Consider the following 21,587-nt stretch of genomic DNA (forward strand, 5'->3'; position numbering starts at 1 on the left):
TCTGAGGAGCAGCAGACTATTTTGAACTACTTAGGAGCAATTACCATAGGAGACACGTATTAGAAATGCCAACTGGAAGGTGTCCTGTATCCGGAGGCAAAGCCACATTCCCTTCACTAACAAAACATTCTTTTCTTAAAAAAAAAATCTACATTTAAATACTGTTAAAAACCTGAAAACCACAGCATCAAAGAATTTCATAAGGCCAAAACGATCCTCAGTTCCCTCTGTTGTGCCTAGGTATTGCAATACGTGTGTAGAAGTAGTAAATACCATGTAATTTAATATCTTACACTCCTTCCAGTGCCTTCCAGTAACACATCTCAGACCTCTTCGCGCAAGAGTTAAGCCTCACAACACCCCTGTGAGGTAGGTATTATCCCCATTTTAAGATGGGGAAACTGAGGCAGAGTGTTTACCATGTCCAGGGTCATAGAGTAACCAATGGAAGATCCAAGATGTTTTCCAGTTTTGAGCATAGGAGCAGTCAATTAAACCACAAGATATTCTATCCCATACATAACTCGAGGGTGGATCGAAAGGGTCAGGGTTTTACTTGGATCTCTCGCACGTTTTATCTTCAACTCTCATCCAGTCTCTGCCAAATTCACAGAGTCCATCGACCAGTTTCTCCTTTGTTAAGGTGTAAGTTGGCAGCATACTGTAACAGCTTCTTTAGAGCCAGTTGTCAGTTAATAGAGTTAACATTTTAAACCATAGATTCGGCTACTTAAGTGAAATTACGTGATACATAAATATCCCAAAGTCTGAAATACAGCAATGAAATCCTGCTCCCGGCCCCACTTCCTCAAAAGCCTGCGGAAGGCTCCCAAGGACACAGGGGAGGGATCAGGATTGCTGTCACCGCAGGTGCTCAGACACACTCAGCTACAAGCAAAATGCATCACTGAATTAGTTGTTACGGAGGCGACTGCCTGTCCTCAAAAGCACAAATCAGACTGTCGGTACTTGGCAGGCATTCCCCAACAGAGCACTTCTTGACATAACCAATTCTTTTACCTTGGTCAACTGAGCATCAAGTGAAAATGAAGCCCCAGCTCTTCACTCATAGCACTGTGAGTCAAGGATTCATTAAACTTTGAAGACTTTTATGACCACACACAACTTGGAAATAAGGAAAGACACTGGAAAAATCCATCAAATATGAGAGGATGCATTACTTTATGGGTCAGCCTCATGTCCTGATCACAGAGCAGTATACAGTAACTTGAAACTTCCATGCTGACTGAAAAACACCCCTTTCGCATCTGATCTTTTCACAAGCAGTCGATTTTAATCACCTCACTACCTTACCAGAAAAAGTGGGGACAGCTTCTAACAATCACACGATGTTCTCTTTAAAATACGCTATACGATAAATCCATTAGAAAAAGCCTTCACATTTATTATTATATAGGTTTAAGAAAAATATGTGGAACTGCAAAGTGGTTTCCAGTTTTAAGTAGTTATCTCTTTAAAAACACTCTATGAACTTTGGTTTTCCTTAGGGCTTCTAAATAAACAATATATTAAAATATCTACAAATCAAATATTAAAGGGAAGAGTAGGTCCAAGAAATCCGTAACACAAACCGAGTTCCTCCGTGCTTATCCCTCAAATACCTTTTCACTGGGAAAAAAAGGAAATATTTCAGTTTGAAGCACACAGCAAAAAGTGTCTCTGCTGAAATGGTGAAACTGGTTTTCTCAAGTTGTTACAGCATTGGTGCACTTTCTGTCTGTCTCAGTACAAAGTCAACACGACCACATTGTATCATGACAGTGACGTTATGTTCTTTAAAAGAAGCATTCTAGATTTAGCAGTATGACAAGAACAAGGACTTCAGCAATTACACTACTTGGCAATGTTGCATCTCAAACGTCTGTCCTGCAACAGAGCAAAGTCCCCAGAACTCAGGTAGCACCACTCAGGGAGTTACAAAGATGACTCAAACTGCTCGTTTTGGTCGGTGTTTGCCTCTAGCTTAACTGAAGGGATGCTCTCCGGTTTAGTCCTCCTAGTTTTTGGAAATTCAATGACAACTTCTGAACAAGAAATACTAAGTGACGAAGATTTTTCTGTCTTCTTCGCAGTAATATCTTCTCCTGCTCCGCAACACTGCTTTAAAGCACACTGAGTCCTGCAAGGAAACTCGCATTTCCCTCTCCCTGATTCAGAGCCAACACTGGCAAACTCAGGCTGAATGGTAGTTGCATGAATCCCTTCGTCATGGAAGATCTCCTTTATGCGCTTTGCCACCATCATGTATGTGGAAGGGTCAGGACACTTGATGTGAGCAGTGCCAATGATCCTACTGCCTGCCAGCTGCCAAATGTGTAACTCATGGACTGCTTCAACTCCTTCAAGGGTACGTAATTTTGAGTTCAAAGAATGAACATCTATTTGTTTGGGAACAGTCTGCAGAAGTATAAGGGCTGACTCCCTAAGTAACGGGTAGGTTGTGTAAAGCAGTATACAAACCATTATCAAACAGAGGACGGGATCTAAATATAGCAACCAGCATGGACCAGCCACCGTAATGCTCTCTTGCTCAGATGTGTTTCCTGTGCCCAGCGCTTGGAATAAAGTAGCATTTTCCATGCAATGATTATTGACACATGGATTAAAGCAGGGCCCATCCTTGGGGCATGGATTCCACAACCCATAAAAGAGCAAGGCATTCACTACCACAATTACTGAACCTAGGGCATCTCCAAAAACATGCAGAAAAACTCCACGCATGTTAAGCTGTGCACTGGAGTCTTCTTCAACCTCCTGTACATCCAGAGTGTAATGACCAGCGTTGCCATTCACCTGTAGGTCAGTCATGTCGTCTTTCATATCACCTGATGAGAAAACAGTACAGTGATTAGGCATATGCTGTAATATTACATGCTACTGTAATTCCATATAAAATTAATAACCAACATTGAGCTCGCTTTCATTTGAGTACAAAACTAAAAGCAAGCACCTCTACCCATAACATTTAGCAACATTTTCTCTAGCTGAGAAATACTCAGTCGTCCCGAGTGATCAAAACGGTCTAGAAGGCCTGTTTCTACACGGAGTTAGAAAGCAAAGTATAGCTTCATACTACAGAGTGGCAAAGGATAAAGATGACTGCACTCTAATTTATCCTGCTGAAAACCTCTTTTCCCATTTAACCGCTTGACTCCTCACTGTTCATTTCCTAAACAAAATGCAGCATTACAGAGCATACAGCAAAAAGCTGGTTAAGGAGCTCAGTAACTTAGGTTTTCCCCCCCTTTTTAAAAGCCAGAAGGCTAATCACATTGCTAAAAATCTCTCTTAAACCATAGGACTGCACTGCTGTTTTATAGTCAAATTTATGAGGGCAAAAGCTCGAAAGCTGTATGGGTACTGCTTTACAGTAACTTCTTTCCAGGTTTAGGAGTTCATTTCCACAAGACTTCTGAATTCAAGGAAAAGGAAGTTTGCCTGAGATGGCGCATGGAGCCAGCAGAACGGTGAGATACAATGAGCTGAGCTTTTAGGTCCGAATCTACCGGCAGTCCTGACTCCAGGGCAGTGCGAGTTATCACTGAAGCTCTCAGAGGCTACGAACTAGTGCTATTTAGATTTCAGAACTTTGAAAGAAGTCCTAAAAATGCATTTTTTTAATGCAAGTGACACAGAGCTGTTGAGTGACACAGAGCTATGGATGCCCAAAGCCATGGCATGGACAACGTAACGCACAGATCAACATTTTAGTGCCAAAACTGCCTGCAGTACTACCATCCCAAGCCACCTAACTAGCAGTATAGCAATAAACGCACACACATCATTACAAAGAAAAACCTGTTCCAATGCGCAAACCTGAAAGTATTTGACATGAGTAACCTCCCACTGTTCTTTAAGAAGTTCTTCTTGGGCCAGAAAACTTCAGTGTTAAAGAAACAGCCACTGGCCCAACTAACTGAAACACAGAGCCCCTACTGCTGCCGTGGTCATTCAGTTCAAAGCTTTGTAAATATTAACATGTTCCCAAGACCTGCAGCTTCTGCCACTCCTGTGATTCTGTAATCACGAAGTGTCCACAAGTCCTTTCCTCTCTGCAGAAGGGGTGGGCTCCTGCCCGGGCAGCTGTGTTCCAAGCCTCCTGTATCGCACTTCTGTCCGAAAGCTCCAACTACATTTTCCACACAACCTTTAGGAGTTATGGATAATGGGACCTGTAACTTTCCATGGAAACCAATAAATTAGAGGAAAATAGCTCGAGTTACAGAGCTCAGACCTCGGGGTCCACGATAAGCGCAAGGAGAGAGGAACACCCTGCTGCACACCAAGTAGTTGGAGCAAAGGAGCTCTGCAAAGTCAGTAAGACCTGTAACACGAAACACTGTGCCAAGAAAGCTCTTGAGATTATTCTTTAATGGCAAATGGCTAAATCATGTCCGTTTGAAGTACCCTCACTGAAATCTACCTGTACACTTAAAGCACAAAGCTACCTGGGCAGGACTAGTCCCTAAGGCTATAGCCGGTTTCCCACTTTCACCTTAGGAAATCAGGACCTACCCTTCTTTGTAATTTCCAATGAAGGCATAGTACCACTCTCAGACACTTCCCTAGGCTTCACCTGCACATCCTACAGCCTCTCGTAAGACTCCAAGCACCTTTACCTGTAACAGTTGCATGGGTAAACTATGAATAGCTCTGTCCACTACATAATCACGGCAGGGCATAGGAGGAAATACAAACTTATTTCAAAGTTTCACTGTGACCAAAATTATGCCCTATTACCACCTAAATACCCACAACAAATTATTTGTTATTGCCAGAAGGGCGCCCATGAGAAATTCCAGCTGACTTAGCTCAGAGCATGTTTTAACCCATGCTATAAACTAATCTTTTAGTCTAGAACTAGTCCAAAACTCGGCTTTTCATCATGTTTGAGCAACCAGACTGGTAAAAGGTGTCCCTGCCCATGGCAGGGGGTTGGAACTGGATGAACTTTAAGGTCCCTTCCAACCCAAACCAGTCTGGGATTCTATGTTTCACCATGCAAGCACAATTCCCAAGCCAAGATAGCTATCGGATTAACGGTTAAGGGAACTGTACATTGTTCAAAAGTAATTGTTAGGATACCTTTGTTGGAACTAATTCAACGTTAAGAGCTTGTTACGTGGTCAAGACAATGGTCCGCTATATTCAGAACAACTTTTCTATCCTCTTGCAAAACCTGTGTTTTCCAAAGCAACATGGATTGAGGGAAAGAGAAAGCAGCTTCTCAAATACTGGAACCTCTGACCACTGAAAATGAAACTGTAGCAAAGTTCACTCTGCTCAGCTAAAGCTCAGTTTCAGTGAAAGCAACAGCCTCCTGATGGAACCCCAAAACCAAAAGAGAAACATGGGCTCCGAAGAGTGAAACCCCTTCCTCCTGATAACACGGATGCCCTATGGCCAAAGGAGAGAAGCAGCAATTGCACACCTTTCACTCTGCTAGCACGCAGCACTTGGCTTTGGCCAAGTGACTTCCAAATAAACTATCCGGGCTTCTGGATCCATTTTAAACATAACCCGAGCAATTCCCTCCCACAGAATAGACACTTGAATCCTAATTGGGAAGGGGAGATTTTAAATTTACCTCTACGTGCAAACGAGTGGGAAGGAGCATACTTCAGAAAGCTAAAGAGAACTAGTGCAAAGAGGCCACATGTTGTACTCTGACATCAGTGAGCTCCACATTCAGCGCTCATTGCATGAATTCCATGGCTCGGATTGGTAATTTCCAAGACTTCGCCGTACTAACACGGATGTCATGAAGAAGTACAACATCATCGCAACGGAATATACTTCAGCATGTTACTTTCAGGTTGAGCCTAGCTTCTCGGGTAGCTAATAACTGACCCAAGGGACAGATCCGGCTGTCAGGACCAAGGTGTTGAGCTGTGCTCTATCTGATGTGCAGCCAGTTCAGACGGCGTTAGGGCATCGTCTTGTGACAGCCTGTGTCTCTAGGCAGAACACTCTTGTCATGTGCCTTCTCTATCACCACCTACTTTCCCCAACCCAGCCTGCTTTACCCCAAGACTTTCACACTCCGACTGGTCTTCAAGAGCACAGAGGGCACTCCTTTTAGCACCTGAAGGAAAGGGGCGAGGTGGAGGTGCAACAGCCATGCGCCAGAGAGCACTGCTAAGGAAGCTTCTTGCCTCTTCCCCACCAGAAAGGACAGGGGGTCCCCACGAAGCCAGCACGAGGTGGGGGCCCGACACCCACCGCCCTGCTCAGAGAAGGGCCCTCTCCCACCTGCCTGGCACTCCTGCGCCGGGATGGGGCAGAGCAGGACTTACCTAGCTTGTCCTGGCTGACTCCGTTGGAGCTGCTGCAGTTCTCCACTAAGGTGCTGGTCTCCTCCCGGTGTAGCGCAGCCTCCCCGTCCCCGGACGGCTGCTCGGGCTTGGGGCCGCTGCGGGAGTGCTGCCTGCTGCCGTGCGAGTGCCCGTGGGAGTGGCCGTGGCCCCCCACGCCGTGGTGGTTGAAGAGGCAGAGCCCCAGCAAGTTGATGATGAGCCCCGCCACCCCCACGCCGATGACCACCAGCGGCTGCTGGATCTCGTGGGGCTCGGTGAAGCGCTCGATGGCCTCCAGCAGGATGGTGAAGCACAGCGCGGTGAGGAAGACGGCGTTGACGAGGGCACCCATCACCTCCGCCCGCACCCACCCGAAGGTGTTCTTCTTGGTGGCACGGGTGCACTGCGCGAAGCGCACGGCCACCAGCGCCACGACCAGAGCCATGACATCGGAGAGCATGTGGAAGGAGTCGGAGAGCATGGCCAGCGACGACGTGACCCGGCTCACCGCCACCTCCACCACGAAGAAGAGGAAGGTGAGCGCCAGCATGCACAGCAGCCGCGCCCGCCGGTTCTGCCACCACCGCGGCCCGCCGGGACCCTTCGCCGCCATCCCCCCGCACATCGCGGCGGGGCAGAGGCGAGGAGAACGCTGGGCGCTGCGAGCGGCCCGCGCCGGAGCCCCGAGCGCGATCGCGGCCCGATCCCCGCGGGCGGCGGCCCGGACCCGCCGCTGCCTCCTCAAGCGCCGGGCGAGCAAACTTTGCACCCGAGCCCCCTCACTCTTTCCACACGGAACCCGAACCGGCGCGGACACGCCCCCTTGCCCGCTCCCCATTGGCCACCGCGCCCCCACCTCGCCCCGCCCCGCCCCGGGCCTCGCTTCTGACTGGCCAGAGAGCCCTCGCGACAGGAGGCCACGCCCCTTCGGTACCTCCCATTAGGCCTCATCCGCCCCGCCCCGCCGGGCTGAGCCGGGGGAGCCGGAGAGAGGCCGTGTGTGACGTTCCGGCAGCGGCGGCTCCCATTGGCTGAGAGCTGCCGTTTCCCCGCCCCGCGGCGAGCGGGACTCGTGCAAAAGGTTCTCTCCGCACGGCCCGGCCCGGCGCGGCGCGGGGCGGGGCGGGGCGGGGCGGGGCTCCCGCTGCGGGACGGGCGGGGCGGGGCGGGGCGGGGCGGGGCGCGGGGGTGCGGGTTTGTGTCGCCGGTGGGGCCGAGCCCCGGGGGCTGCCGGCGCCGCCGCGGGCCGGGGGAGCGGGGAGGTCCGCGCCGGGACTCGAACCCCCGGTGTCGGGGCCTTCCCCAGGCACGGCCCCCCCCCCCCCCCCCCCCGACCGGCGTCCGCGCTCCCGGAGCGGGGTGCGCGCTGTTCTGTGGGGCTACAGCGCGGGCGGGAGCCGCGCGGCCTCGCAGGCCCTGACGCACCAGAGACGGCCTTACTGTAGCATCGCGGGGCGGCTCGGGTGGGAGGGACCTTAAAGCTCCTCCAGCTCCAGCCCCTGCCACGGGCAGGGACCCCTTCCACTGGAGCAGGTTGCTCCAAGCCCCTGTGTCCAACTTGGCCTTGAGCACTGCCAGGGATGGGGCAGCCACAGCTTCTCTGGGCACCCTGTGCCAGCGCCTCAGCACCCTCACAGGGAAGAGCTTCTGCCTTAGATCTAACCTGAACTTGCCCTGTTTCAGTTTGAACCCATCACCCCTTGTCCTGTCGCTGCAGTCCCTGATGAAGAGTCCCTCTCCAGCATCCTTGTAGCCCCCTTCAGACACTGGAAGCTGCTCTGAGGTCTCCACGCAGCTTCTCTGCTCCAGGCTGAGCAGCCCCAGTGTTCTCAGCCTGTCTTCATATGGGAGTTGCTGCAGCCCCTGCTCATCCTCATGGTCCCTCTGTTTTTGTCTGAGGAGGGAAGGAACCAGCACCCGTCCCCAGCTGTTAGACCCATGGGCCTGTGTTCCAGCTGCTGCAGTGAATCCCAGCAGCTTCTTCCTGCTGCCTTTCCTGCCCCGGGTTTGTTCAAGGTTTGTCCTTTTTGCCGGGGCCAAGAAAAGAGAGTCCCTGGACAGTAACTGTTTTACTAAACTTGTAGGCAAAAAGGCAAAAGGAAAGCAAATATTTTGACACCCGTAAAAATTACAAAAATGCGATCACAAAAAAGCCCAAAGAAATCACAAAAGTTAGCAGAAGGCAGAGCTGACCTCTTGCTTTGCCTGCTCTGTTCCAGGGAGCCAACAGACATGGCCACAAGAGAGTGAGCATCCAAGAACATTCCGGGAGTAGAAAATGGAGAGGAACCAAACAGCCATAGCTATTTGTAGCTATAGAGGTGTTGCTGCGTGTAAGAATACAGAGAGGCAGTAAGAAAACTGGTGCCCTGGAAAGGAAGATCCAGCAGGAATGCACGCGCCTGTTGCTACACTTGGAGATAATAACTCCTCTTCTCCTTGGCTGAGAACACTGGGGCTGTTCAGCCTGGAGCAGAGAAGCTGCGTGGAGACCTCAGAGCAGCTTCCAGTGTCTGAAGGGGGCTACAAGGATGCTGGAGAGGGGCTCTTCATCAGGGACTGCAGCGACAGGACAAGGGGTGATGGGTTTAAAGTCACTGTGATCCGGGGGCTGTACAGAGGTTCCTGACCGCTGGAGCTGGGTGGCTGCTCCCGTTCATTAGTAAATGAATTAGTGTATCAGAGACCCGTGTGTCAGGACACACTTCCCTGCGCTCAGCAGAGTCCCTGGAGCCCACGTGTGTCCCTGCACCGCGCTGCTCTGCTCCATGGGTGCCATCCCCTCTCCTCCCTGGCTCTGCAGCGCTGTGCTCTCTGCAGACGCAGGTCCTGCTGTACTGACCTGTGACCCTGCACCCTGCTTTCCTGGGGTTGTTCACATGTCAGTATCGAGGTGTGCTGTGTTTTCAGTTTAGCGGTAGGAACCCATGTGGGACACTTTAATGACCATTGTAAGAGTCAGTAATTAGATTGCTGTAACGTTCTCCTCATCTCCTTGGCTTCCCATGTGCTGTAACACCATTTAATAAGATGTTGTAAATAGCCAGGAAGCTGACCAGCAATCACACTGAAACAGAACATGCCCATGTCCTCTCCTCCTCACCCCCACGCAGGGCCATTAGTTCATAAGGAAGAATTAACCAATTTTAAGATATATGGGTCAAAGGAACTGGTACAGCTCAAAGCTTTTTTAATTCCTGAAGGTGGGGCAGGTTATAAATTTATGGGGATTGGTGTTAATCCCATGGAATTTAGCTCAGAAGGAAGGGAGGATGAGGAGCTTGATGCCTCTCATTGGCTGGCCTTCAGGAATTACTGAAGCTGAGCATTACTTGGTTGCCCCCGTGATATTGTTGTAATTTGCTTGTCGTAGGAAAACTTCTTGTAAGACTGAGTGCTTCTATGTGGAATAAACAGGATATCAGTATCAGTACCACCCTTGGGGATAACGTTTCTTCAGCACAAGACCTCTTACTTTGCTAAAGGATACCACAGCACTGGTCAATGTGCTGCTCTCTTCCCCTTAAGGGGCATGTTCTTCATCCTGCCCTCATTGTGAGATAGGTCTTCCTACTGTACCAGACTGAATACTGAATTCCTCCTGGGGCCAAAAGCCAGAAGACATGGGCCATATAGCTCAGGACAGAGGGAGGGCATGGTTTCTTCCCAGGCAAGAAGTAACAGTGGTTCCTCAGACCTTCCACTGGTGAATGGGACTGGGTTTATAGTTTTGTCCTATAGAACCCAGCAGCCACTGTTGCCTTCACTGGCTGCAAATACAGGAGCTTTGAGGAATGATCCCTGTGGCAGCGCAGTCCCGCTGCCAGACAGGTGAGGCACAGACCATGCAAGAGTTCACGTCGCTACCTCTTCCCCAGACTCTTTCTCGTGAACCAGTTTGCTCTGCACTGCTGTTCCCAGGCTTTTCTATTGTATTTCCACACATCAGCATCCAGGAGGAACAGGGATAGTTCCTAAATTTAAGGCTGTCCATCTGGCAATATTATAAGTGTTCAGATTAATGGGAAGGTGACTGATAAAGGTACCCAATGAAGCCATAAATGGTGTGTTACAGGAGAACACTGTGTTCCTGCCTATGCTTTTGAGAAGAATGCTGTGTCTTCGGAGTAGGGAGGACTCCAGGTTTTTTGTCGTTGGGTATTTTTGAGGCTTCCAGGCATTGTTCTTGACTCACCCAATTCTTTCTCAGCTCAGCTTCCGGACTGCACATGTGAAGGACCTGTCTCCAAATCTGCCTGTGTACCATAAACTGTGTGCTGAGGGGAGGAGTGACTCTGACTCTGGCATCCAGCCTCATGCCAGCCCTGAACTTGCTGACAAGAGAGGGAAAAGCTACACAGAAAGCTGTGCTGGTTCTGCAGGGTGTTCTGCGCCGGGTGCTGCTGAGCGCTCTGGAGTCAGCTGTGGGAAGGACTTTGGTTGGAGATTCGCTATTACTCAGCATGTTTGCTGGGTAAATAAAGTCACCGCTTTTTCCTCTGAGTTCCTGGGCAAGGTTGCGTGTGGAGAGGTCTGTGCACAGGGGGGCTCTTCAGCACTGCGTCTTCCACCTGGAAAGGTGAAGCGCTGCCTATAAACCGCTAATGCAGTCACGTATTGCAGAGCATGCTGCCTCCTTTAACACCTAACTTGTTCCCTTTCTGTGCAGTCATCAGAACTGTCTGCTTTTAATAAAGGCTTGTGGGACTCTGGCAAACATGACTCCATCTGTCTGCTCCACTTCAAGGCTGTCAGTGTTCATCTGAGGCTGCTTCTCTTGCAGGCAGTGTCTCTCTCTGGTAGCTGTCCTTACAAGGCTTCTTGAAATGAAACCCAGTCAGCAACACGAAAGCCAACAGAAGCATTCTCTGTCTGATTACCTCCATCAGCAAGGTTGTTCCTTGTAATGGAAAGCATTACAAATGAAAAGTGAGTATTACTGTTCACACAACTCTATGTCAAATTCACTGTTACATCCCGATTCAGGAAAGCAGCTTTATCAAGGAAAGGATTTAAACATGTGTTTGCAGTTCATTAAAAGGCCTTCTTTGAACAGAGGCAAGTTAAGCATGTGCTTAAGTTTGTGACCTGTGAAGAAAGCCTGGAGTTGTAATTGGCACTAAGATAGGAAATGAAGAATGCCTTGCTCTGTAAAGAGGCTTCTTCTTCTGCCTGCTTACCATGGCTGTGAAATCTCAGCTCTTTGGAGTCAGCGTTAGGACTGCAGGCAAATGGAGGGGTCACTGTATCCTCCACTGTGCTTCTGAACCTTGCAAGGCAAGGTAGAAAACCCCACTTCCTTCCCTTCCAAAATCTTTTCTCCCTAATAGAGAAACAACTGCTTCAAGAATAGGCCTTTCTTATGTCCAGTTCTGACCTTTCCTTTCTGGGTTAGTTATTTTGCTTTCTTGCTGTCAAGCCATTTGATCCAATGGCATTTGGCAGTGTGTAACTGCTTCCTAACTTCTGGCACAATTAACTGCACAGACAATCTATAACTATTTGTGATGAATGTGCTTTGTTGGTTGGGGTTCTGTTTTCAGTGGACTTCAGAGCATTTCCTGGCTGCTTTGGTTACACTTTGTCTGCAAAGTAGTTGCTCTAATCAGCTGTGAAGTTAATGCTAATAACATATTAGAGCTGATACTTGATTCAGCTCAAGTGGATCCTACTGGAAAAGTCACCACCATATTAATCATTAAAGGAAAGAAGTCAGACAAAAAGGTGGTGTTATTCACTTTTGCTCACAGCGCAGCTCCTCTCTGCTGGAAAGATAGTAACAATGATTCAGCAGGAGTGGGAAATTCTGTGAATAGGGAATTCATGGAATGAACAAGTCCCTCTGCAGCTGATTGGTTGGTGGCATTTTTAGTTCTTGCTGAAATTGTCCTTCCTACAGCATTTTTAATAAATCATATTGTTAAGCTCTACCTTCTGTTATCTTAAGAAAGAACAGAAGATTGCTCTGATCTAAGACAGTTCTCTTGGACCTGTGGTGACAGGTATCAATGAATCAATGGATATTTGCTGAGGACAGCCGCTGAGAGAGATGTATGCTACTCACTGCGGTGCCTGCTCCACCTACCTGCAGCATCAGGCCCTGTCAGAGAACGTACAATACTTTCTGGCATCAAAGTTGGATATTTGCGGGCAGGGATTTCCATTGTCACTGTAGGGTGCTGGATCTCATTGGTGTAGGGTTTCTAAAGGTCTCTTGCTGGAAAAAGGTTGCTCAGGTCCTTTGAGGTCCCTAAGGTGACCTAAGGTGACCTAAGTCAGGTCCCTGCAAGAACAGCTAATGCTGTAGGGAAAGGATAACCGTGCATGTTCTGGCATTTGAAAAGTCAGTTCGAAACTCGTTCAACAAGTGCAGCTTTGTGTTATGTGAGGCTGCAGAGCACCTCTGTGTAATGCTGCCACACAAGAAATGTCCTGTGGTGGCACATCCGGCCTTGAGAAACCGGGCCACGCTCGTACACCTCTGTGTGTCCTGGGGACTGAATGAGGCCATGTAAGAACTTGGTGTGAGAGCAGTATCGGCTCAGAAGAGGAAGATCCCCAGGGAAATTGGAATGAAGCCATCACTGGCTGTGTACATCAGAGCACAGCGCTACCAGGGCACCGGCGCCCCTGTGCAACACAGAGCCTCCCACTGACCCAGCAGCAACAGGTATGATCTGGAGGGCGGCCCCAGGCTCATCCTCAGCAGGCAACCCAGGTACTCCTGGTGTTTCCAGCCAGCTCCTCTACCACACATCCCTCCTCCTCTCACTGCCACAACACACATCAGGCAGAGACTGTTTCTGCCTCCCTTGATCACACAAAGTCCCTTTTTGTAATGTCTTTCAAGGGGCTGAGCTCTTACTTGATGAGCTTCAAGGACAATAACCTTCAAGGGCAGTGAGCTGCAAAGGGCGTGCTCATCATTCTACCATTTATATCTTTGCTATTAACTGTGTCGGCTTGAGATGGATGAATTTCCCTTTATTACACAAATTGATATCAGTATGTATTTTGCTGCTAGAAGTGCTTTTGTTAGATCCCATTTAGGTCTGTAGGTGCTGTTAGTACCTGTTCATCAGCCATTAGCCAAGCTCATGTTCTGGTGTTCCCAACATAAGAAGGACACAGAGCTGTTGGAGCAAGTCCAGAGGAGGCCACAAGGATGATCAGGGGCTCCCATACAAAGCACCTCCCGTACAAAGACAGGCTGAGAACATTGGGGCTGTTCAGCCTGGAGAAGAGAAGCTGCGTGGAGACCTCAGAGCAGCTTCCAGTGTCTGAAGGGGGCTATAAAGATGCTGGAGAGGGACTCTTCATCAGGGACTGCAGCGATAGGACAAGGGGTGATGGGTTCCAACTGAAAGAGGGCAAGTTCAGGTTAGATCTAAGGCAGAAGCTCTTCCCTGTGAGGGTGCTGAGGCGCTGGCACAGGGTGCCCAGCGAAGCTGTGGTTGCCCCATCCCTGGCAGTGTTCAAGGCCAGGTTGGACACAGGGGCTTGGGTGACATGGTCTGGTGTGAGGGGAGCTGGAACTGGATGATGTTAAGGTCCTTCCCAAACCATTCTATGGTTCTGTGACAAACTGCCCTTTCTAAGCTGTAGATATCTAGAAAGAAGCCATTCCAGCAAATGATGCCATATAATTAATGCCATCTACTGAAAGCAAGTCTGCACACACTGTAACATTTTCTGCAGATTCTGAGACCTGTTTGAAAAGCATCTCTGCCCAGAGCAGAAGTAACAGTTTTTTCAGTCCCAATCAGTTAACATTTCTTCTCCCCAGGGCTGATACTGTGATTTGGAACATGCTGTGATCCCAGCTCTGAGACCTGCTGACACTGCTCCTTTCCCCAGGCATCAGTCGTGGCCTCCACAAAGGGGTGGAGATGTGAAAGTCTGTTCTATGTCTCATCACCTCTTTTCTTTTCAAGGATCAGTTGTATTTGATGTTTGTCAAATCACAGTAAACAAGTTAGCTTTATGCTCTGCAAGTAAATCTATTCATTTTCAGAACTGCCTTCCACAGGGGCTATTTTGTGGCCAACTGAAGCTGGTCCAAGTAAAACCCAGTTCCGAAAAAGGGCAGTTCCCTTTTCCTCTTCAGAAATGACGTTCCTGTCTTCAAGCAGACCTTAGAGCTAGGAGTTAGGACACACGATGCTATGAGGGGCATTGGTTCTGCCTGGCAGTGGAACCAAAACCAAGTTCTTCATCTTCAGCATTAGTTTTCAGCCAGTTCAGCAACTTATTCCTATTTACCAAGGCTGCAGGACTGCTGGAGCTGACGCATGGAGCCATGTGATTAGGGCAGGGAAAAGTGTGTGACAGAGAACTGGCAGCAGCCCACAGCTGCTCATGCTGATCGTGAAACCACAGCCTCAGCTCCACAATAAGGGAGGGATTCATGCCTGGGAATTGGTAGCTAACACACAAACCTCTTCAGATCACGAGCTTCCCTTTTAGAGCCAACAGAGATCTAATCAGCTTTGTCAGTGGAGCCTGCAGCGTGGTTTATCTCCTCCTACAGTGGTATGGACTTGATTAGATGAACCCCATCCTTACAGTGCCTGTTTCTGTCACTGACTGTGAAGAAAACCTGGTGTGAATAGCTCAGGGATTAGGTCAAAAGTTAATGAGGCGACTTCTGCCCCCAAGTGTTAGTTCTGCCCATTGTAAGACAAAGATTTTTTCTTACTCCTACATTAAAGCGTGAGTTAAGTGAGTTCTCTAATGCCACAAACTGAACAATGTCAGAAGGAAGAGCAGAATCCAGTGGCCCATCTTGTTAATACCAGTGCTTATACTAATACAGCAGAAATGTGCCGTTCAAAGCTGTGTCTCCAAGCTAAAATTAACGGGTGTAGAGGAGGTGTTTTGATTTAATCAGTCTTGGAAGCAAAGAGGAGTGGTGGCTGCTTTTAGAAAGCAGGTCGTTTATGTAGCGATGAAGCAAGGAGGAGCCCCACTGCAGACATGAGTGTTCAGAAAACCTTAACCTAAATCTCACAGACTTATTCTATACAGTTCATTATAAAGGGCTTTTCTCATAGCAAAATAGCAACTGGGAACACTGCTTCTTGAAAGCTTTTTTTGCGTCGACCTGCTTCTATTTAGCCAGATGTTTCTGTCTTAACGTTTAGGAAAACAAAAGTTCACATCAGCACGGGATGATGAAATGATGCCACAGTAGCTGCAGAGCCAATGAAACCCATTTGTACCGCTGCCAAGATGACAAAGCAAATATGAAATACAGCAGCAACCATGGCTGGCCCTGGCAGGACTTGTCCATCAAGATCCTAAGTAATCTGTTTGTGAAATATGTGCCCTTATTGACTAACAGTGTCTATTATCTGCTTAGTTAACAGTGGGGATAAAGGTATTTTTCCTGCTGTATTTCAAGCTCTTATGCAAAAAGCTGCAGTTAAACTGTGTATAACCTTAGGATGGTGAACAGTGCCAAGGTCTAGGAGGATGCTTATTCAGTTTCTTATTAGCCACATGATAGACAGACTTTATGGGGTTTTCTAATTAGAGAAACCAGAGCCTCTTTCTTGGAAATTTCCCTATAGGAAGAGATTCTTGTAAAAAAAGGGGAATAGGTAAATAAGCAAAATACGTGCTTATTTGATGAGCAGCATCACAGCACACCAGTGTTGTTAATGCACTGGTACGTGCACTATACCGTTATAGCGATATAAAATCACTATCAAAATACATATATAGATAGATACTAACTGTTAAAAATCAGTGAGTTTGATCTTTTTCAAGCTGGCCTTCAGAGCTTCTGCTTGTTAGTAATGATAGCCAACACTTCTATGTTTAATCCTAAGTGGGAAAAATGCTTCCCACATATTTCAGATTCAAGGAGACTTGACTGCAGCCTGTGCATGCACAGAAAGACACCCAAGAGCATCCATGTGTCCGTATTTCCCCAAGGAGCCAGGCTGGGCTGACACAGTCAGCATGGGAGGCACCCACACCAGTGGATTCCCCTCTAGGACACTGTCTGTGTGGGAGCAGAAGGAACTGGGTGTGCACACTGCCAAGATGCTGGGAATGGCAGCACGCAGGCAGCACGTGGGCTGGGAGGAGCTGCTCCATCTCTGTTGTTACTTCACATGTAATGGGTTCCTGGCACTTGCTCCAGCCTCATCTAGCACTTGGCAGTGCTGCACAGCCCAGTGCTTCCTACAAGCATGACTGAGCCTTCTTGTTATTGAGATGATTCATCCTACCCCCACACACCAGTGTCCTCCTGACCTCCTTAGTCTCTCCTTGCTTGCTGTAACTGTGTCACACAGCCTGTTTGTGCTCCTCAGGATGGTAACACAGGTCCTTGCACATGGACATCCTTCCCTGACAGCCAAAACACAGCAGTTCACGTGCCACCTAATCCATGGGTAAAAGGAGGGTCTGTTGGTCCCTCATCACCTTTAGCCTATGGAAAGCATCCTTAGGGTTGACCAAAGGCAGGTCCACAGGTGGTGAAGCCTGCCCTGGGCTCCAGCCAGGCACTCGGCCTCCAGTGCTCCCTGTCCCAGCTACAGAGCTTGAGCGACTGATGTGCCCCATGTAACACAAACCTGGAGGCAGTTGTTTCATATTCCTACATTATCTGCTCTGTCCAGCAAGGGAACCCTGCAGAGATCATCCCTCTGTGCTGGCAAGATAGCACCAGTGCTCGGGGACCCTCCTGCCTGCAGCAAAGTGACAGGAGCAGCAGCAAGCAGCCCCTTATGCTCACTCCTGATTATCTGTGAGATGGAGCCTTTGGAGAGGAATAGTTCAGCTTTTCCTTTCCAGGCGGCCTGAGTGTCATGATCTGCAGTCCACACACTGAAGCCTGCTGAAGCCACCGAGGTGGCAAAGCAGCTAATAATTAAACCTGGTTTTACTGCAGGAGAAATGCTTCTGTAGCCAAGCACTGAAGAGAACACAATACTCCTTCTACATCAAAAGAATATGCAGATACCCAGGGTAAACTCTGGCCTGCACTTAGCATGCTAATTTCTGTGCTGCTATCTACTTGCCCTGACAGTTCCAGTGAGGTCACTGAGTTCTTCAGCCCTCTTAGCAATCCTCAGGGCTGTTAATCTCAAAGGGAAGAGGGGAAGTAGTTGTATTTCCAAGATGGACTCAGTTTGTGGAATTTCAAATGACCACAACTGTAGCATTTTGCACACAAATCTCAGCAACGACAGATGTGGTCATCTTCCCTCTGAGTGTTATTGTCAGTGTAATGTGCACATCATGTTCACGCACACACACAGAGCAGATGCAGTTCAAAAGGCAAGTTAAGAGCAAAGATCCTTGCTTTCTGAAGCCCTGGGGAGATGCTGCTGGCAGGTGCTGGGGACTGGTGCAGTGGTCAAACAAACAGTGTAATATTCTGGGCTTTCTTTGTTCCAGTAAAAACCCCAAAACAACGAAAACCAGTGAGACTGAAAAACACAAAGGAAATGGAGCAGACAGACAAGATGGAGCAAACACAGCAGGAGGGGAGAAAAAGCAAAGGTGAATAATAGGCAGAGTTACTTCTATCAGTTCCAAAGTTCTTGCCTCCTGCTGCCAGCCTCGCTTACTCGTTGGGCAGTGGGGGCAGTTTCTACGTTTCTCTTTAGCTAAAATGACTTCTTAATAAGCTGTGTTATTTGTAACAAACATGAGGGTATCACTTTGTTAGTGATGTCAGGAAGCGATGAAACACTCGCTCAGCTTAAAGTCTGTCCTCAAGTGTGTTTGCTGGATGGCTGTTATCCTCACGTGGCTTTATTCCACTGAATCATCCCCAGGGAGAGTAGAAATGAGGGATGGTGGGGAAAGAGGCTTGGAAACAAATAACACTCTAAATCAAAAAGGCAGGACTTTGTACACAGCCCAGGCCACAATAACGGCTTCCACAGGGCTGGATTCCTCCTGCACTTACAATCAAAGAGCAAAGCTTTACGTACATCAGCAACTTTCCTCTTAGTTCCTCAGTGCCTGACGTATGGCAGATGTGTCCCAGAGCTGCTAAGCACTCACACCATCATCCTGCTGATGGCACACAGGCCTGAAACTTGGAAGACTCATCAGCAGAGGAATGGGGGAAAGGCATTTATCTGGAGCTCTTACCAGGATAGATTTTGTCCAGAAGGACGGGTTCTGTTGGGAATCCCCTGTCCTTCACAGGTGCTCTAAGGGAGATGAAAGAAAAAAATCACAGATAACCTCAAGGACAAATTGAGTTGCTCAGAGGTTGATCATTAGGAGCTGTGGCATTGATATAACTTTAACCCTGACTCAGAGATTCTCACATCAAAGACTCCTGCCTGAATTGCCTCCTGTTTTTCTGATACCCAGCCAGCAGGGACCAAAAGGTTTCGGGTCATGGGGAAGCTGTCTCATCCCTCAGTACCTCAGCCGTGCTGTGCTGGCCCCTGGCTGCCACTGTGCTGGCAAGAGCAGCCACAGTCATTCAGGCCCAGATATTGGGAATGTTTCAGAAACAGATATATAAAACCTCAATGAGGATCAATAGGAGAGAAAATCCAGAAGTAACATGCTGCAAAGAGGTGACCCAAACCCAACAGCTGAAAGGGGCAATGGACTCTTTCTTATGATATTTGGCCCAAAATTTGCACAAAGGTTTGTTTCCCTTGCACTCCCAGAGGAAGAAGTGATTGTAAAATGGGGACTAAAGGAGAATGCTCACTTTTAACTCCTGCCTTGCAAAGGCAATTACATGGAAATCCTGTGCTTCTAACAATGCTGAATTAGGGTTAATGGTTCCACCACCCCAGACAATGAAACCCCAAGGATCTGTCAATAGACTGCTGTTGTTTAAACAGCCTCTCTCATTTCCATGCTTAGACATAGTAAAACAAGAGGAAAAGATACCAAATATGATCACTGGGTAAATCCTCAGTAATCTGCATAAAATCACCTAAAATTATCCTTGCTCTTTTCTGGAGAAGTAACCACTTCCTAAAACAAATAAGCAAGAATGACACTAATCTGAGCATTCTCCATAAGGCTACAAAGCACCAAGTACATACAGAGACAGGCTCGTCCTGTTAATTCAGAGTGAACTCCCTCTCCTGTGGAGGAAGTAAGGCTGTCAGTCAGTTAGAGGCTGGTATTAACTGAAGTAATACCACTAGAAGGGTAGATGTTGCCATGGAGCAGTTTACTTAGTGGTCTGCATTGGTGTGTTGGGAAGGACCCAATAGCTGCGCAAAGACAAGATATCAGCATGGGTTTGTTTCTACTAGATCCATCCTTCAAAACCCTCACTGCCTGGTAATGCAAGTCCCAGAAATTAGTTTCCTTAGGGTAACATCAAGGGTGGAAAATGTCTGATGTGCTTTTCATGCATTTGTTATTATTGATTATTGACCAAAGGCAGGAAAAGAATCAGGGGTCTTAAATGTCTTGCGTGTGGTTAGGGAGATGCAGTGCTCAGACTGGGTGCTCATCACTGATGACGCTGAAATGGGACAGCATGATTTACAAACATGATTTACAGCATGATAAGGATTTCTGCTGGCATTAAAGCAGTGAGCAGCTACTATTCTTCCAACACAATGCTCTTACAATGAACCTGTAAATGGGGGAAGAGGCTGATTATTCTGTGTTTGGTTACTAGAAAGAAGAGTAGAAGATAGTTCTGTTTGCATATGCTGGAAGCTGTCCTTACCATTGCAAAGACATGATCTTATTCACTGCTTTCCTTGTTGATGCTTCTGATTTTCTGTAAGAGAACTATTGGTGATTTTACTGTGAGATCACTACAAGACACTTGTTCACAGCCTGCTACTGGGCTAGGGCTAAAGCTGACAGAGTCTTATAGAGAGTAACAAGAATAAATGCATAAAAAACATACTGTCTCTCCAACTTTGTACCAGTGCTAATTAGTTACATACAGTATTATCTTTTAACATCCACTAACAACTCCAAAGTAAGGAGTTAAATAGCATTATTCAGCATGTACAGATGTGAAAATGCTTCACCACAGCACAGTAATCCCTTCAATCCCACTTTATAAAGATGTTTGGGGGAGTTCTGGGATAGGATTTTTTTCAGAAAGGTGGCTCTTTGCCCAAGCTGAGGATACGGAGACACAGTTTAGGAAGGGATGCAGGGGCAGGACCCACATCAAGCCTTTAGGAGCAACTCCCATTTCTGACCGAGTTCTGCATGCAGTCGAGGCAGTGCAGATACAACAGGCCACTTTGCAAACACTGCAAACCATTGCAATAATGCTGAACTTAGAACTGACCTCCAGCAAGTGCTATTTCACATCCAGAAAGTGTCTTTGAAGGTGGAATCTAAGCTGTGAAAAGCAGGATTAAAAAAGCAAGTGACCATTAGACATCTGCTCATCTAAGCCAGGCTGTAGGATTCCATGTAAGAAGTTGCTGCAGTGTCAGATTTGGAAACAAAACTTATGGTTTCTGTCTGGCACAACCCCAAGGCTGAGCTTTGCCATTCAGCTGAGCTCATTCCCTGGAGCACAATCAGAGGACCATGCGTCCAAGGCTGTGATCAGCTCTCTGCTCCTTGCCAATACTCATCTGTGTGCTTTCACCCACAGCCATGCCAGCAGCAAGTGCAAATTAGCAGCAGTGACAGGATGAGTCTGCCATGGAGCCGGAACGGGAGGCAGGAAAATGAACACGGGAGGAGGTTAAAAACATGCACAAGTGAAGGCTGAGGTTGTTCATACACAAATTCCACTCTAAGCCTCTGAAATACTGTTTCCAGGGCCCTGCCCAGAGAAATTCCCTGGGCTCAGGCAATGCAGGGTTCAGATTTCAGTCCCTTACTTATGATCAGTGACTAGTAAGTACAGTTTCATGCCCTTTCCCCTCTTGATAACGTATAGAGCTCCACTGAACGTGGCTTTGCACAGAGGTGAGGTCACCCCTGTAGCTTCCAGTTTCGTGTTGAGACCTCAAGCACTGAGACCAGAATTTGGCCTTGAAAAACAGTGGGAAATGCAGAGCAGGGAATTTGACTCAGTGGATCTTACACAGGAATTCAGTGACATGTTCTTGGTTGCTCACCTCGCTCATCTGTGCCCATCACCTTGCTGAATTTGACTGCATAAAGATTGATGACAAATGACCTTACACCTGATGAGAGTGAATCCCTAGCCTGCCTTAAAGGTAGACACATCCCTTTGCATCACACAGCAGCAGTTCTCTGATCACACTTGTCCCTTTAGGAGCTAGCACAACTGGGGAGGTTTTCCTAGTGTTCAGTTTACCTGGAAGAAAGATTAAA

At 47.9% G+C, this 21,587-nt stretch overlaps 1 protein-coding gene and 1 long non-coding RNA gene across 2 annotated transcripts; both read right to left on the reverse strand.

Moving 5' to 3' along the window:
* Nucleotides 1-1,891: 1,891 nt before the first annotated feature.
* Nucleotides 1,892-7,083, reverse strand: SLC30A1 (solute carrier family 30 member 1). Its single transcript, XM_065679362.1, has 2 exons — nt 6,318-7,083; nt 1,892-2,846 (listed from the first exon to the last, which is right to left on the reverse strand). Exons 1-2 carry the CDS (start codon nt 6,940-6,942, stop codon nt 1,936-1,938), a joined length of 1,536 nt encoding a protein of 511 aa, XP_065535434.1. The 5' UTR covers nt 6,943-7,083; the 3' UTR covers nt 1,892-1,935.
* A 5,520-nt stretch (nt 7,084-12,603) lies between these two features.
* LOC136015987 (uncharacterized) lies at nt 12,604-20,383 on the reverse strand. Its single transcript, XR_010613435.1, has 3 exons — nt 19,999-20,383; nt 18,435-18,496; nt 12,604-13,677 (listed from the first exon to the last, which is right to left on the reverse strand). It is a non-coding gene; the product is annotated as an uncharacterized LOC136015987 (long non-coding RNA).
* Between the last annotated feature and the right edge of the window lie 1,204 nt (nt 20,384-21,587).

Source organism: Lathamus discolor, chromosome 5 (assembly GCF_037157495.1).
Source record: "Lathamus discolor isolate bLatDis1 chromosome 5, bLatDis1.hap1, whole genome shotgun sequence".
In the NCBI taxonomy this organism is placed as follows: domain Eukaryota; kingdom Metazoa; phylum Chordata; class Aves; order Psittaciformes; family Psittacidae; genus Lathamus; species Lathamus discolor.

What these genes read in the sequence shown, in the direction of transcription:
- SLC30A1 (XM_065679362.1), bottom strand. Translation starts at nt 6,942, where the DNA reads ATGTGCGGGGGGATGGCGGCGAAGGGTCCCGGCGGGCCGCGGTGGTGG. An exon ending in AGTCAGCCAGGACAAGCTAG is followed by an intron (nt 2,847 to 6,317) that starts GTAAGTCCTGCT and finishes TTTTCTCATCAG; the next exon opens with GTGATATGAAAGACGACATG.